Here is a 12,500-nt window from a genome sequence, read left to right on the forward strand (position 1 = left end):
CTGTCATTAAGCCACAGGGGCCTGTGCTGCTTGCTATTCAGGACGGAGGAGGTCTTGTCAAATATCCTGATTTTAATTGTCTGTGTATCGTGTAGAGAAGACAGGGAAACAACAGGATATCACTGTCACAAATCATCTGACTGTTAACAAATTTGCATTTTTTTCTCTGAGTGACCATCTGATCTCCATGCGGTGACATCACTCTCCTCTGATCCTGCAGATGGCGCTCCGCTGAGCGAGCTGTCGTGGCCTTCGTCCCTGGCGGTGGTAGCTGTCTCCTTCTCTGGCCTCTTCACCTTCGTCTTCCTCATGCTGGCCTGCCTCTGCTGCAAGAAGGGTGACATCGGCTTCAAGGTGAGCTCCCTGCTGCCCCCTGCTGGAGGTGGCGAGGGGAACACGTACACACACAGAGGGAAAGACAAGAGAACGGCTGTGTCTTGCATCTGAGTCAGGGGGGAAGAAAACATTATTTAAGATATTATTATCCTTATTCCTTTATTCACTCATTATTTATTCATTAGTATTCAAAGTTATCGATTATGAGACCCACACATAAGTGCTGAGGTCACTGTAGTGCTCCACCATTAATCTAATCACAATCCAATGCCAGCAATTATATAATTCTATAATTGCATGGCAGTGAGCCAAGCAAAGTACAGTAAAATACAGTAAAAAATACAATAAACATAAACATTCGTCAACACTCATGATACCATTTGTTTATTGTCGCAATAGTCTGACTTTTTCACCAAATCGTTTCTGAAGAAGACTGTCCCTTGGTTGAATGCCAGTGATGTCACCAAGTAACCTTGCCCATCTCAGGCTGGCACACACTGTCTCTGTGCTGCCTGCCAGCGTGACTCAACCCTGCTGTGGCAGACTGATGACAGCTGACAGAGACTCACTCACACAGGCAGAGAACATATGGCGGGAGACAGGGTGTGTGTGTGTGTGTGTGTGTGTGTGTGTGTGTGTGTGTGTGTGTGTGTGTGTGTGTGTGTGTGTGTGTGTGTGTGTGTGTGTGTGTGTGTGTGTGTGTGTGTGTGTGTGTGTGTGTGCGCGTGCGTGCGTGCATACATTTTAATATTAGAACTATTTCAGCTGGAGAATGGATAAATTACAGTCCCCGCTTACACCAGAGCCTTCTCTTTATATCACTTATGCAGTGCAATTAGAATTGATGAGGAGAGGAGAGGAGGAGATGAGGAGGGAGGAGGAGGCAGTGGGTTTTGTCAGAGGCGAGAGTCTGGAGTGTCTCGGTGTTCGCTGAGGTTGCATGGATAGCAGCGATAATGAGCACAGCATAGAGTGGCACCATTAACGACTTCTGGACTTTTGCGATGTGTGTGTGTGTGTGTGTGTGTGTGTGTGTGTGTGTGTGTGTGTGTGTGTGTGTGTGTGTGTGCGTGTGTGTATGCTTGCACGTGCGTGTGTGCGTGCGTGCGTGTCGGCCAGGCCACATGACCTATCCCTCATTATGTGAAAAAGTGTGGTAATGACCCGCAGGAACAGTGGGAGTGACTCGGTGTGTGGTGGACTGTCTCTCTGTGAGACCAGGTAATGACAGAAAGCTGCATGGTGTGTGGTGGACTGTCTCTCTGTGAGACCAGGTAATGACAGAAAGCTGCATGGTGTGTGGTGGACTGTCTCTCTCTGTGAGACCAGGTAATGACAGAAAGCTGCATGGTGTGTGGTGGACTGTCTCTCTCTGTGAGACCAGGTAATGACAGAAAGCTGCATGGTGTGTGGTGGACTGTCTCTCTGTGAGACCAGGTAATGACAGAAAGCTGCATGGTGTGTGGTGGACTGTCTCTCTGTGAGACCAGGTAATGACAGAAAGCTGCATGGTGTGTGGTGGACTGTCTCTCTGTGAGACCAGGTAATGACAGAAGGCTGCATGGTGTGTGGTGGACTGTCTCTCTCTGTGAGACCAGGTAATGACAGAAAGCTGCATGGTGTGTGGTGGACTGTCTCTCTCTGTGAGACCAGGTAATGACAGAAGGCTGCATGGTGTGTGGTGGACTGTCTCTCTCTGTGAGACCAGGTAATGACAGAAGGCTGCATGGTGTGTGGTGGACTGTCTCTCTGTGAGACCAGGTAATGACAGAAGGCTGCATGGTGTGTGGTGGACTGTCTCTCTCTGTGAGACCAGGTAATGACAGAAGGCTGCATGGTGTGTGGTGGACTGTCTCTCTGTGAGACCAGGTAATGACAGAAGGCTGCATGGTGTGTGGTGGACTGTCTCTCTGTGAGACCAGGTAATGACAGAAGGCTGCATGGCTCCAGCCGAGCGGACCATGCTACAACATGCTGAGACACTGTCCCACAATTGCACCTCATTCATTTGCTGTGATTAGCAGGGTTGTTGATAGCCACATAGCGCCTGTCTGATATATTGTAAACATGTCAATGCTGATTCTTGTAGGCACATTCTCCAGCAAGTAAGAGGAGATTGTTTTTGCCTTGCAGCAAACTGGGAAGAACAGCCTCAATTTGAGCTGTTGATGCCCCGACCACAACCAGCTCAGTAACAGGCCAGGCTCTTCCCCACGGACATTACCCCCCCCCCCCCCCCCCATTCAATCATGTCACTATACTTTGTACTTTATAATTTGTGATTGTTTTTCCTGTATCGTTTCATCTCTACTATTGATGTGACCGCTGTGCTGCATTGTAATCTCATTACTTACTGTGGCTATTAAAGTGAATCTTGACTCTCAAGTGTCACCGGCAGGCTCATCTGTAAACTGAGATGAGAGCGGGAGGGGGGGTGACCTAGGTGTGGTGGATGCTGTGCGAGAGAAAGGCAAAGATTTCAGTGAAGAAGCAGTCAAAACTAAACAAAAAAGCACTAGGGACAATATAGGCTTCAAACTTTAAATCTGCTGTATCAAATCATCTTGTTTTGTCAGTTTGGTGGTAACGGCCACACAGAACAGTTCCATCACACACTATTAACATGTCTCCCCCTCAACATGGAGGCATCTCAATCCCCTCTTTGGCACCAGGCCGTCATTCAGCGGCTGTGAGGCGTTGGCGCGTCACCACAAAATCTCACCGCTGGCCCCTCCCCCCATCACCTTGCTCTCTCAGAGTGAAGCTGGCCCCTCCCTCCATCACCGCACTCTCTCAGAGTGAAGCTGGCCCCTCCCTCCATCACCTCGCTCTCTCAGAGTGAAGCTGGCCCCTCCCCCCATCACCTCGCTCTCTCAGAGTGAAGCTGGCCCCTCCCCCCATCACCTCACTCTCTCAGAGTGAAGCTGGCCCCTCCCTCCATCACCTCGCTCTCTCAGAGTGAAGCTGGCCCCTCCCTCCATCACCTCACTCTCTCAGAGTGAAGCTGGCCCCTCCCTCCATCACCTCGCTCTCTCAGAGTGAAGCTGGCCCCTCCCCCATCACCTCGCTCTCTCAGAGTGAAGCTGGCCCCTCCCCCCATCACCTCACTCTCTCAGAGTGAAGCTGGCCCCTCCCTCCATCACCGCACTCTCTCAGAGTGAAGCCAAATAACTTTTATGGAAAGAACTGACAGCTCCATATTGCCGCATTGCAACATCAGCGCCCAGCAGCCTCCGCCATTTTTTATTTTTGGAAGCGTGACAGCGCCAAAAGAACCTCGCACAGGCTCGCAGTGGTCAGCTGCGGTAGCGCGGGCCCCTATAATCAGCCTCTCTAAACAGTAACTCAATGGGAGAACACTCTAAATTTCGTGGATTCACATCTTTTCTGGGCGTACTGCAAATCTTGATTGAAGTGGTGTAGTGCAGGGATGTAAAACAACAACCATATTGTGGAAACTAAGCAAAAATTTTCGTTTTCTTTGTTTAGTTTTTTCAAGATAAATAGCTAATGCGGCTGTCGTCCACTCCGTCAGAAGTGCGTTGCCGTGGTTTTAACCTCGGGTCCTTTGCATTTACTATTTATCTTGAAAAAACTAAAAGAAAAAAAAGAAAAATTTTGCTTAGTTTCCACAATATGGTTGTTGTTTTACATCCCTGCACTACACCACTTAAATCAAGATTTACAGTACGCCCAGAAAAGATGTGAATCCACGAAATTTAGAGTGTTCTCCCGTTGAGTTACTGTTTAGAGAGGCTGATTATAGGGGCCCGCGCTACCGCAGCTGACCACTGTGAGGCGCATTCTGTTTCCAAAAATGGCCGGAGTGTCCTCTCTTTCCTTCCATGCTCTTTGGTGAAGCTGGCCCCTCCACCCATAGATATATATAAAGGCTAGATGGCTTAAGGCGGAGTCAGCAGCGTCGTTGAACGGCCGTCATCTTGCTACAGTGCCTTTCTGGTACGTTCTATGGTAGCTGGTGACCTGCACAGACAAAAATACTCATAACTCGCTGAAATCTTGACGGATTTACAAACGGTTTGGTTTATTACAAGCATATTCCGTTCCCGAGATAGACCAAAAAAAAAAAAAAACACTAAAAACACTATTTTTTTGATGAGCTCCAAATTACACCAAAATTAAACCGAAGCATCTATGCCATGAGAGGGATTCAGGCACAAAGTTTCATGCAGTTTCATCCATTTCCCTAGGAGTTATGATCATATGATGTTGCCATACTAACCCAACAACAGATGCTCATAACTCCTAGTAGCTCCCTGTAGCAAGATGGCCGCCATGCGACGACGTCGCTCTCCATTGGCCGGCAGCGCGGGTAAGCTATCTAGCCTTTATATATATCTATGCCTCCACCCATCACCTCGCTCTCTCAGAGTGAAGCTGGCCCCTCCCTCCATCACCGCACTCTCTCAGAGTGAAGCTGGCCCCTCCCTCCATCACCTCGCTCTCTCAGAGTGAAGCTGGCCCCTCCCCCCATCACCTCACTCTCTCAGAGTGAAGCTGGCCCCTCCCCCCATCACCTCGCTAGCTCTCAGAGTGAAGCTGGCCCCTCCCCCCATCGCCGCTTTCTCAGAGTGAAGCTGGCCCCTCCCCCCATCACCTCGCTCTCTCAGAGTGAAGCTGGCCCCTCCCTCCATCGCCGCTCTCTCAGAGTGAAGCTGGCCCCTCCCTCCATCACTGCTCTCTCAGAGTGAAGCTGGCTATTAAGTGCTTTCTAAACTGAAGGCTCTCTGGGGAGCTATGGAACGCTGACTCAGAGCCAGGTGCTCGCTTTCACACCTCGCTCGGGGGAGAGTGGCAGATGGTCCTCCCTGAAGAAGAAATACACATTCCTATGCATGTTACACACACACACACACACACACACACACACACACACACACAGTTTTAGGACACATATCTACACACATGCATGACGCTAGCCCACCCTGAGCCATTGAAGCTTTCTAATCAAGTCTACAACCCTCCGTTTTGCTCCCCTCCTTTCTCCTCTCCTTCTGTCTGTGTGGTTGCTGCATGGCGAGACAGGCTTGGTATGCTAGCTAGCTAGCAGGTCATTAGTCAGGGAATGCCCAGTTCCCCACCACTGTCACAGCAGCCACTACACGATCAACATCACCATTCACCACTGTCACAGCACCAACTACACGATCAACATCACCATTCACCACTGTCACAGCAGCCACTACACGTCAACATCACCACTGTCGCAGCAGCCACTACACGATCAACATCACCACTGTCACAGCAGCCACTACACGGTCAACATCACCACTGTCACAGCTAGCAGCCACTACACGATCAACATCACCACTGTCACAGCAGCCACTACACAATCAACATCACCACTGTCACAGCAGCCACTACACGATCAACATCACCACTGTCACAGCAGCAACTACATGATCAACATCACCACTGTCACAGCAGCAACTCCACGATCAACATCACCATTCACCACTGTCACAGCAGCCACTACACGATCAACATCACCATTCACCACTGTCACAGCAGCCACTACATGATCAACATCACCACTGTCACAGCAGCAACTACACAATCAACATCACCACTGTCACAGCAGCCACTACACGATCAACATCACCACTGTCACAGCACCAACTACACAATCAACATCACCACTGTCACAGCAGCCACTACACGATCAACATCACCACTGTCACAGCACCAACTACACAATCAACATCACCACTGTCACAGCAGCCACTACACGATCAACATCACCACTGTCACAGCAGCCACTACACGATCAACATCACCACTGTCACAGCAGCAACTACACGATCAACATCACCACTGTCACAGCAGCCACTACATGATCAACATCACCACTGTCACAGCAGCCACTACACGATCAACATCACCACTGTCACAGCAGCAACTACATGATCAACATCACCACTGTCACAGCAGCAACTACACGATCAACAACACCACTGGCGCATGGGTAGCTTTTACATGCAAAAGTGTATGCAAGTTCACCCATGTGGCTAACACACTAATGGTTATACTAGGGCTTGCTTATTTATTTATTTATTTATTTATTTGTTTATTTGTTTATTTATTTATTTATTTATTTATTTATTTATTTATTTATTTATTTATTTATTTATTTATTTATTTATTTATTCTGTTTGGCACATGAAGTACTGTGTGCATCCATGTAGAGAAAGAGGGGGAGGAGGAGGAAGATGGTCTTAGGTCTTTCTCCCATACATGTACAGCATGTGCAAATGTTAGAGTTGCAGCACTAAATGTCAAATCTGTCTGCCTCTTCCTATAGTCCCAGTGTATACATCCATATGACCTACAGTAACTTATGGTTCAAGATCGACACGCTTATGCTCTAAAGCTCAATGCATATGTGTGTGTGTGTGAGAGAGAGAGAGCTATCTATAGGGTACGCTGAACAACCGGAGAGCAAGGACACTGCAGTAGACCGAGGAGGCCAGGAAGAGAGGGGGGGGGGGGCAGAAAAGAGGGGGAGCAGGGAGAACACAGACAGAGGGAGCAAAGGATTGTGGGATTTGGGATCTCCAGAATGGATGGAGAGAGGGTCCCAGCTCTCTCCTCTGTTACAGAGGAGAGAGGGGACCCTCTGCATACAGAGGCTCTGTATGCATCTCAGGGTTTGGGAGGCATCTGCAGTGAAGCGATCAGCGTGTTCTGCATCACTGCTGATAGTTCTCTCTTTCCTGCTCTCTTGCCCTTTTCTTTTGAAGCGGACTGGTCAGTCAGCTAGGTCACCTTAATACATTTTTGTATTTGTATTTTATGTATTTATTTATTTTGGGGAGGGGAGGTATCCTTGCCTTTATTTGATAGTCCAAAGTGGAGGGTGACAGGAAAGATTGGGAGAGAGAGATGGACCGCCGGGATTCGAATCCAGGGCATCCAGGAGGTTGCATGGTACATGCATGTGCCATTAGCCAACTGAGCAACCGGAATGTCCTCCTCTAAGCATTTGTATAGATACACTGTCTGTTATACATATACACACACAGCTGTTCTTTCATCCTCCCTTCTCTAATATATTCACATCATTGTGGAGGGTAATGAGCCTGCTGAGGAGAGTGCAGGGTTGATCTTCAGATGGCAGATTTCTCCTCTTTGTTTCCCTGTATTTCCATTTTCTCTCTGTCTGCTTCTGCTGAAGCCCACTCTCAGATCAAAGTCAGGATCTGTTTTTAAAACTCAACAGTGAGAAACAGTGTAATATGATAATCTGTGTGTGTGTGTGTGTGTGTGTGTGTGTGTGTGTGTGTGTGTGTGTGTGTGTGTGTGTGTGTGTGTGTGTGTGTGTGTGTGTGTGTGTGTGTACGTGTGCGTGTGCATGTGTGTGCGTGTGTCTTTGTGTCTTACAGCCATACTGGGTAATAGAAACAATAAATCATCTTTTCAAAATGTATTTAAATACATCCTCAACTAACTTAAATTAAATAACTAAATTAAAATTAAATAAGATGGCGCAGCCGCTGCTGCTTGCCGTCTGCCGGGCCCCAAACTTTGCCGGAATTTTAATGTTTGTTGTTGTTTTTCTAACTCTATCCAACTTTCTCACGTCTGCGCTGCTATCATACGATCGCGAGACGCTTCTGAGCATTGCTGATGGCTACAAGGTGCCGTTTTCGGGACTCATTCTGCCAGAGATTGTAAAGCCTACAGCTAATGCTAACACCGGAGCTACAGGCGCAGACAGCGCTGTCACTGCTGGATTCCTCCAGGCTGCAGGCCCTCCACGGCGGAGGAGGAAAAGACGCAGAGGGCGGAGGGGAGGCCTACGTCTCAAGCTGAGGACAGTAAAACATCGCCCACCCTTGCCAAATATCCTCCTAGCCAATGTCCAATCTCTGGACAACAAAATGGATGATGTGAGAGCTAGGATTAAATTTCAGAGAGAATTAAGGAACTGTTCAGCGCTCTGCTTTGTGGAGACTTGGCTAAAAGAGGACATACCCGACCAATCCATTCTGCCATCGGACAATTTCAGTGTGCACAGGAGTGACAGAACTGAAGCCTCCGGGAAGCAAAAAGGTGGGGGCGTCTGCTGTTTCATCAACAACTCATGGTGTGATCCCGGATGTATTTCCACTCTGTCTAAAAATTGCACGCCTGATGTTGAGCAGTTATCACTATTGTGCAGGCCTTTTTACTTGCCAAGAGAGCTTACTGCGATAATATTGATTACTGCCTACATTCCACCAAAAGCTAACATTGACTCTGCACTGTCATTATTGCATGAGAATATCATGAGGCACTATGCTAAACATCCAGAAGCTGCAGTAATAGTGGTTGGCGATTTCAATCAAGCTAACTTGAGACAAGTCCTGCCAAATTTCAAACAGCATGTCACATGCCCAACTAGAGGTGTAAACACCCTAGATCATTGTTACACCCCCTACAAGGATGGCTACAAAGCTACTCCTCTTCCAGCTTTCGGCAAAGCAGATCATGATGCTATCCTCCTGTTACCTAAGTACAGGCAGCGATTAAAGTACTCGCATCCAGTAACAAAAGAGCTGCGCCGTTGGTCTACTACATCAGAGACCGAGCTGCAGGAGGCAATGCAGGCTACAGATTGGGCCATGTTTAAAGCAAGCACTGACAATGTCAATGAGCTGACAGATGTAGTTACATGCTACATTGCTAAATTGTATGATGACATCATCCCCATGGAGACTGTAAAAGTCTATCCCAACCAGAAACCATGGGTTGATAAATCAATACGCGAGGCCCTAAAGGCACGCACTGCCGCCTACAAAACTGGGCAGAGCACAGGAGATATGACAGTGTACAAAGCAGAGTCATACAAACTTAGAAAAGCGGTGAAAGCCGCAAAGCAGCGCTATAAAGACAGAGTGGAGGCACAGCTGGGTGATCGTGACAGCAGACGTGTATGGCAGGGTCTCAAAACCATCTCAGATTATAAGGGACGGGCCACCACCTCGTCTGAAGCAGACCCCTCTCTGGTGGAGGACCTAAGTGTCTTTTTTGCACGCTTCGGGGACAGCCACACTGGGAGCTGCACACCTGCAGACGCTGAGGACAACTCCAGCGCTGCTGGCAACATCTTAGACCCAGGAGGTGACTGCTCACTAACTGTGACAGAGCTGGATGTGAAAACAACGCTAAGGAGGGTGAACATCAGGAAGGCTGCTGGCCCAGACGGCATTCCAGGCAGAGTGCTGAGAGCCTGTGCAGACCAGCTAGCACCAATCCTCACCTTCATATTCAATCTATCCTTGGCCAGCTCTATCGTCCCCTCCTGCTTCAAAAAGTCTACCATCATCCCCGTTCCTAAGAAAAAGAACCCTGCCTGCCTAAACGACTATCGCCCCATCGCTTTAACATCTATAGTGATGAAGTGTTTTGAGAAGCTCATCAAAAATCTCATCCAAGCATCACTACCCAGCAACCTTGACCCTATGCAGTTTGCATATCGCCCAAACAGGAGCACAGATGATGCCATCTCTCACGTACTCCACACCACCCTCTCCCACCTGGACATCGGTAAGGGGAACTATGCACGCCTGCTGTTTATTGACTACAGCTCGGCGTTCAACACCATAGACCCCCACATTCTGGACGGTAAGCTCAGGAGCCTGGGACTGAGCCCTTCACTCCGCTCCTGGATACTGAACTTTCTGACAGACAGACCGCAGGTGGTGAAGATTGGAAACCGCACATCCAGCATGCGCACCCTCAGCATCGGTGCCCCTCAGGGCTGTGTGCTCAGCTCTTTCCTCTTCCCTCTCTACACACATGACTGCACAGCCACCCACAGCTCCAACGTCATAGTGAAATTTGCTGATGACACAGTGGTGGTGGGGCTGATCGAGAACAACAACGAGACGGCCTACCGAAGTGAGGTGGAGAGGCTGACATCATGGTGTAAGAACAACAACCTGGACATGAATGTCACCAAAACAAAAGAAATGCTGGTCGATTTCAGAAGGAAGGGGCAGAGAGCACAGCACATGCCGCTGGAGATAAATGGGTCCACGGTGGAGTTTGTGAGCAGTTACAAGTACCTTGGTGTGCACATCTCAGCAGACATGACCTGGTCCACAAACACCACCGCGGTAGTGAAGAAAGCGAGGCAGCGCCTGTACCATCTTAGGCGGCTGAGGAAGTTTAAAATCTCTTCAGCGCTGCAAAAGTCCTTCTACACCGCCACGATTGAGTCTGTGCTGTCAGGATGCATCACTACATGGTTTGGTAACTGCTCCTCCCAGAACAAGAAGGCACTGCACAGGGTGGTGAGGTGTGCGGAGCGCATCACTGGATCTGCTCTGCCTTCGCTCGAGGACATCTACACCAGGAGGTGTAGCACCAGAGCCAAGAGGATCATCAAGGACGGTTTGCACCCCCACCATGCCATCTTCCAGTGGCTTCCGTCTGGCAAGCGTCTCTGCTGCCTCAAAACAAGGACTGAGCGGCTGAGGAAGAGCTTCCTCCCACAAGCCATACGGAGCCTGAACTCCAAGTAGTTTTATCTGAACTTTATTCAGACTCCTTTTGCACTACATATAAAGACATTGCACTTTATGGACAAGCACAGTTTGCACTACAACTTAAATGTCCCTTAAATGCACTTTAACTGTCTTTCATGTGGTTCTAACTTTTTTTTAACCCTTTAACTTTTTTTTTAACCTTTTATCATGTTTATTTCTGTATTCTATTTTTTTCTACTGTACAGCAAAGTCATGGGCCGAGGCTTTTAAATTTCATTGTAGCTTGCTGCATATGACAATAAAGTTTCCTTGATCCTTGATCCTTGATGCGCTAGCAGAATAAAGACGCAGTGCAATAAAGATAATTGGCACGTAATGTATACTTACTCTACGTATTTTTGCTTACTTTAGACGTATTCTACTTATTTTTGCTTCTATCGCATTTACTACTGTTTATTCTATGCTATGTTGTGTTCTTATTCTTCTTATTCTGCTTATTTTGCTTACTATCGCATTTACTACTGTTTATTTTATGCTATGTGTGTTCTGTGAGCGAGCTACTGTAACTTGTCCCAATTTCCCCCCGGGGATCATTAAAGTCTTTCTGATTCTGATTCTGATTCTGAATTGCGTTGGCAACGCCAGCACCTCCTCCAAGAGCAGGAGGTGCTCAACAAGTCAGTTTACAGTACAGCGCCATCTTGTGGCCTAGTTAGAACTCAGCCATTTTTTTTCCACATACAGTTTATTTCCATTCTAGTTTAGTTAGTTTTAGAAGTATAGACAACACAGTTTCAGTTTTAGTTTAATTTACTTTTTATTTCAGTTTACAACAATGCTTTTTAGCACCTTATCTTAATTTTAGTTTTAATTAATGCCTTGGTGTGTAGTGTAGTGTGTGTGTGTGTGTGTGTGTGTGTGTGTGTGTGTGTGTGTGTGTGTGTGTGTGTGTGTGTGTGTGCGCGCGCGCGTGTGCGTTCATGTGTGTATGTGAGTGAGAGAGAGAGAGAGAGAGCATAGTATATGTATTCATGAATGCAGCTCCTACACAGTGTCTGACAAGCATCTTTACGACACGCCACACCCCAGGATATACATGACTATGTATGTGGTGAAGTGGGCGTGCTCCAGCACAGTAGAATGCCTTCACAGTTGGACCATTGTCTCCCACTGTCCCAGCGGTGGGACGACTGGGAGCGGGTGACTAATCCCACTGTGTCTTTGCCCCATGCACCAGGAGTTTGAAAACACCGAGGGAGAGGAGTACCAGGCAGATCTCAATGCCTTGGCCTCGCCCTCCTCCCAGAACGGCCCCGAGGTCTACATCCTCCCCCTCACCGAGGTCTCCCTGCCACTCTCCAAGCAGCCCGGCCCGTCCAGTAAGAACCTCCTCAGCAACATCAGCACACCTCCTCTCACTCACTTCCACTCTCCTCTCCTCTCCTCTCCTCTCCTCTCCTATCCCCTCCCCTCCCCTCCTTGCTGTCCTTTCTTCATCTTTGTTCTCCCCTCCTCTCCACTGTAAAACTAAAGGTTCATTCTGGTCATTTTCAACCTGAGCCTTATAAGGCCATTTACACCTGGCGCTAACATGCATTTTCTGTGATCTGATTGCAATCAGATTGTGTTTTATCACTCGAAAGTACAGGTGTAAACACCCCCAAAACGCAT

General features: G+C 48.1%; 1 protein-coding gene across 1 annotated transcript in view; it reads left to right on the forward strand.

Moving 5' to 3' along the window:
- Positions 1-12,500, forward strand: part of aatka (apoptosis-associated tyrosine kinase a) — a gene marked incomplete at its 5' end in the record, with an annotated part of 54,275 nt that overhangs the window by 27,084 nt on the left and 14,691 nt on the right. Inside the window, 2 exons of the mRNA XM_083648785.1 lie at positions 221-354; positions 12,067-12,208. Of these exons, the coding sequence (XP_083504911.1) occupies positions 221-354; positions 12,067-12,208 (276 nt within the window). The remainder of the gene's footprint in view (positions 1-220; positions 355-12,066; positions 12,209-12,500) is intronic.

Source organism: Poromitra crassiceps (assembly GCF_964638095.1).
Source record: "Poromitra crassiceps genome assembly, chromosome: 13".
Taxonomy (NCBI): domain Eukaryota; kingdom Metazoa; phylum Chordata; class Actinopteri; order Beryciformes; family Melamphaidae; genus Poromitra; species Poromitra crassiceps.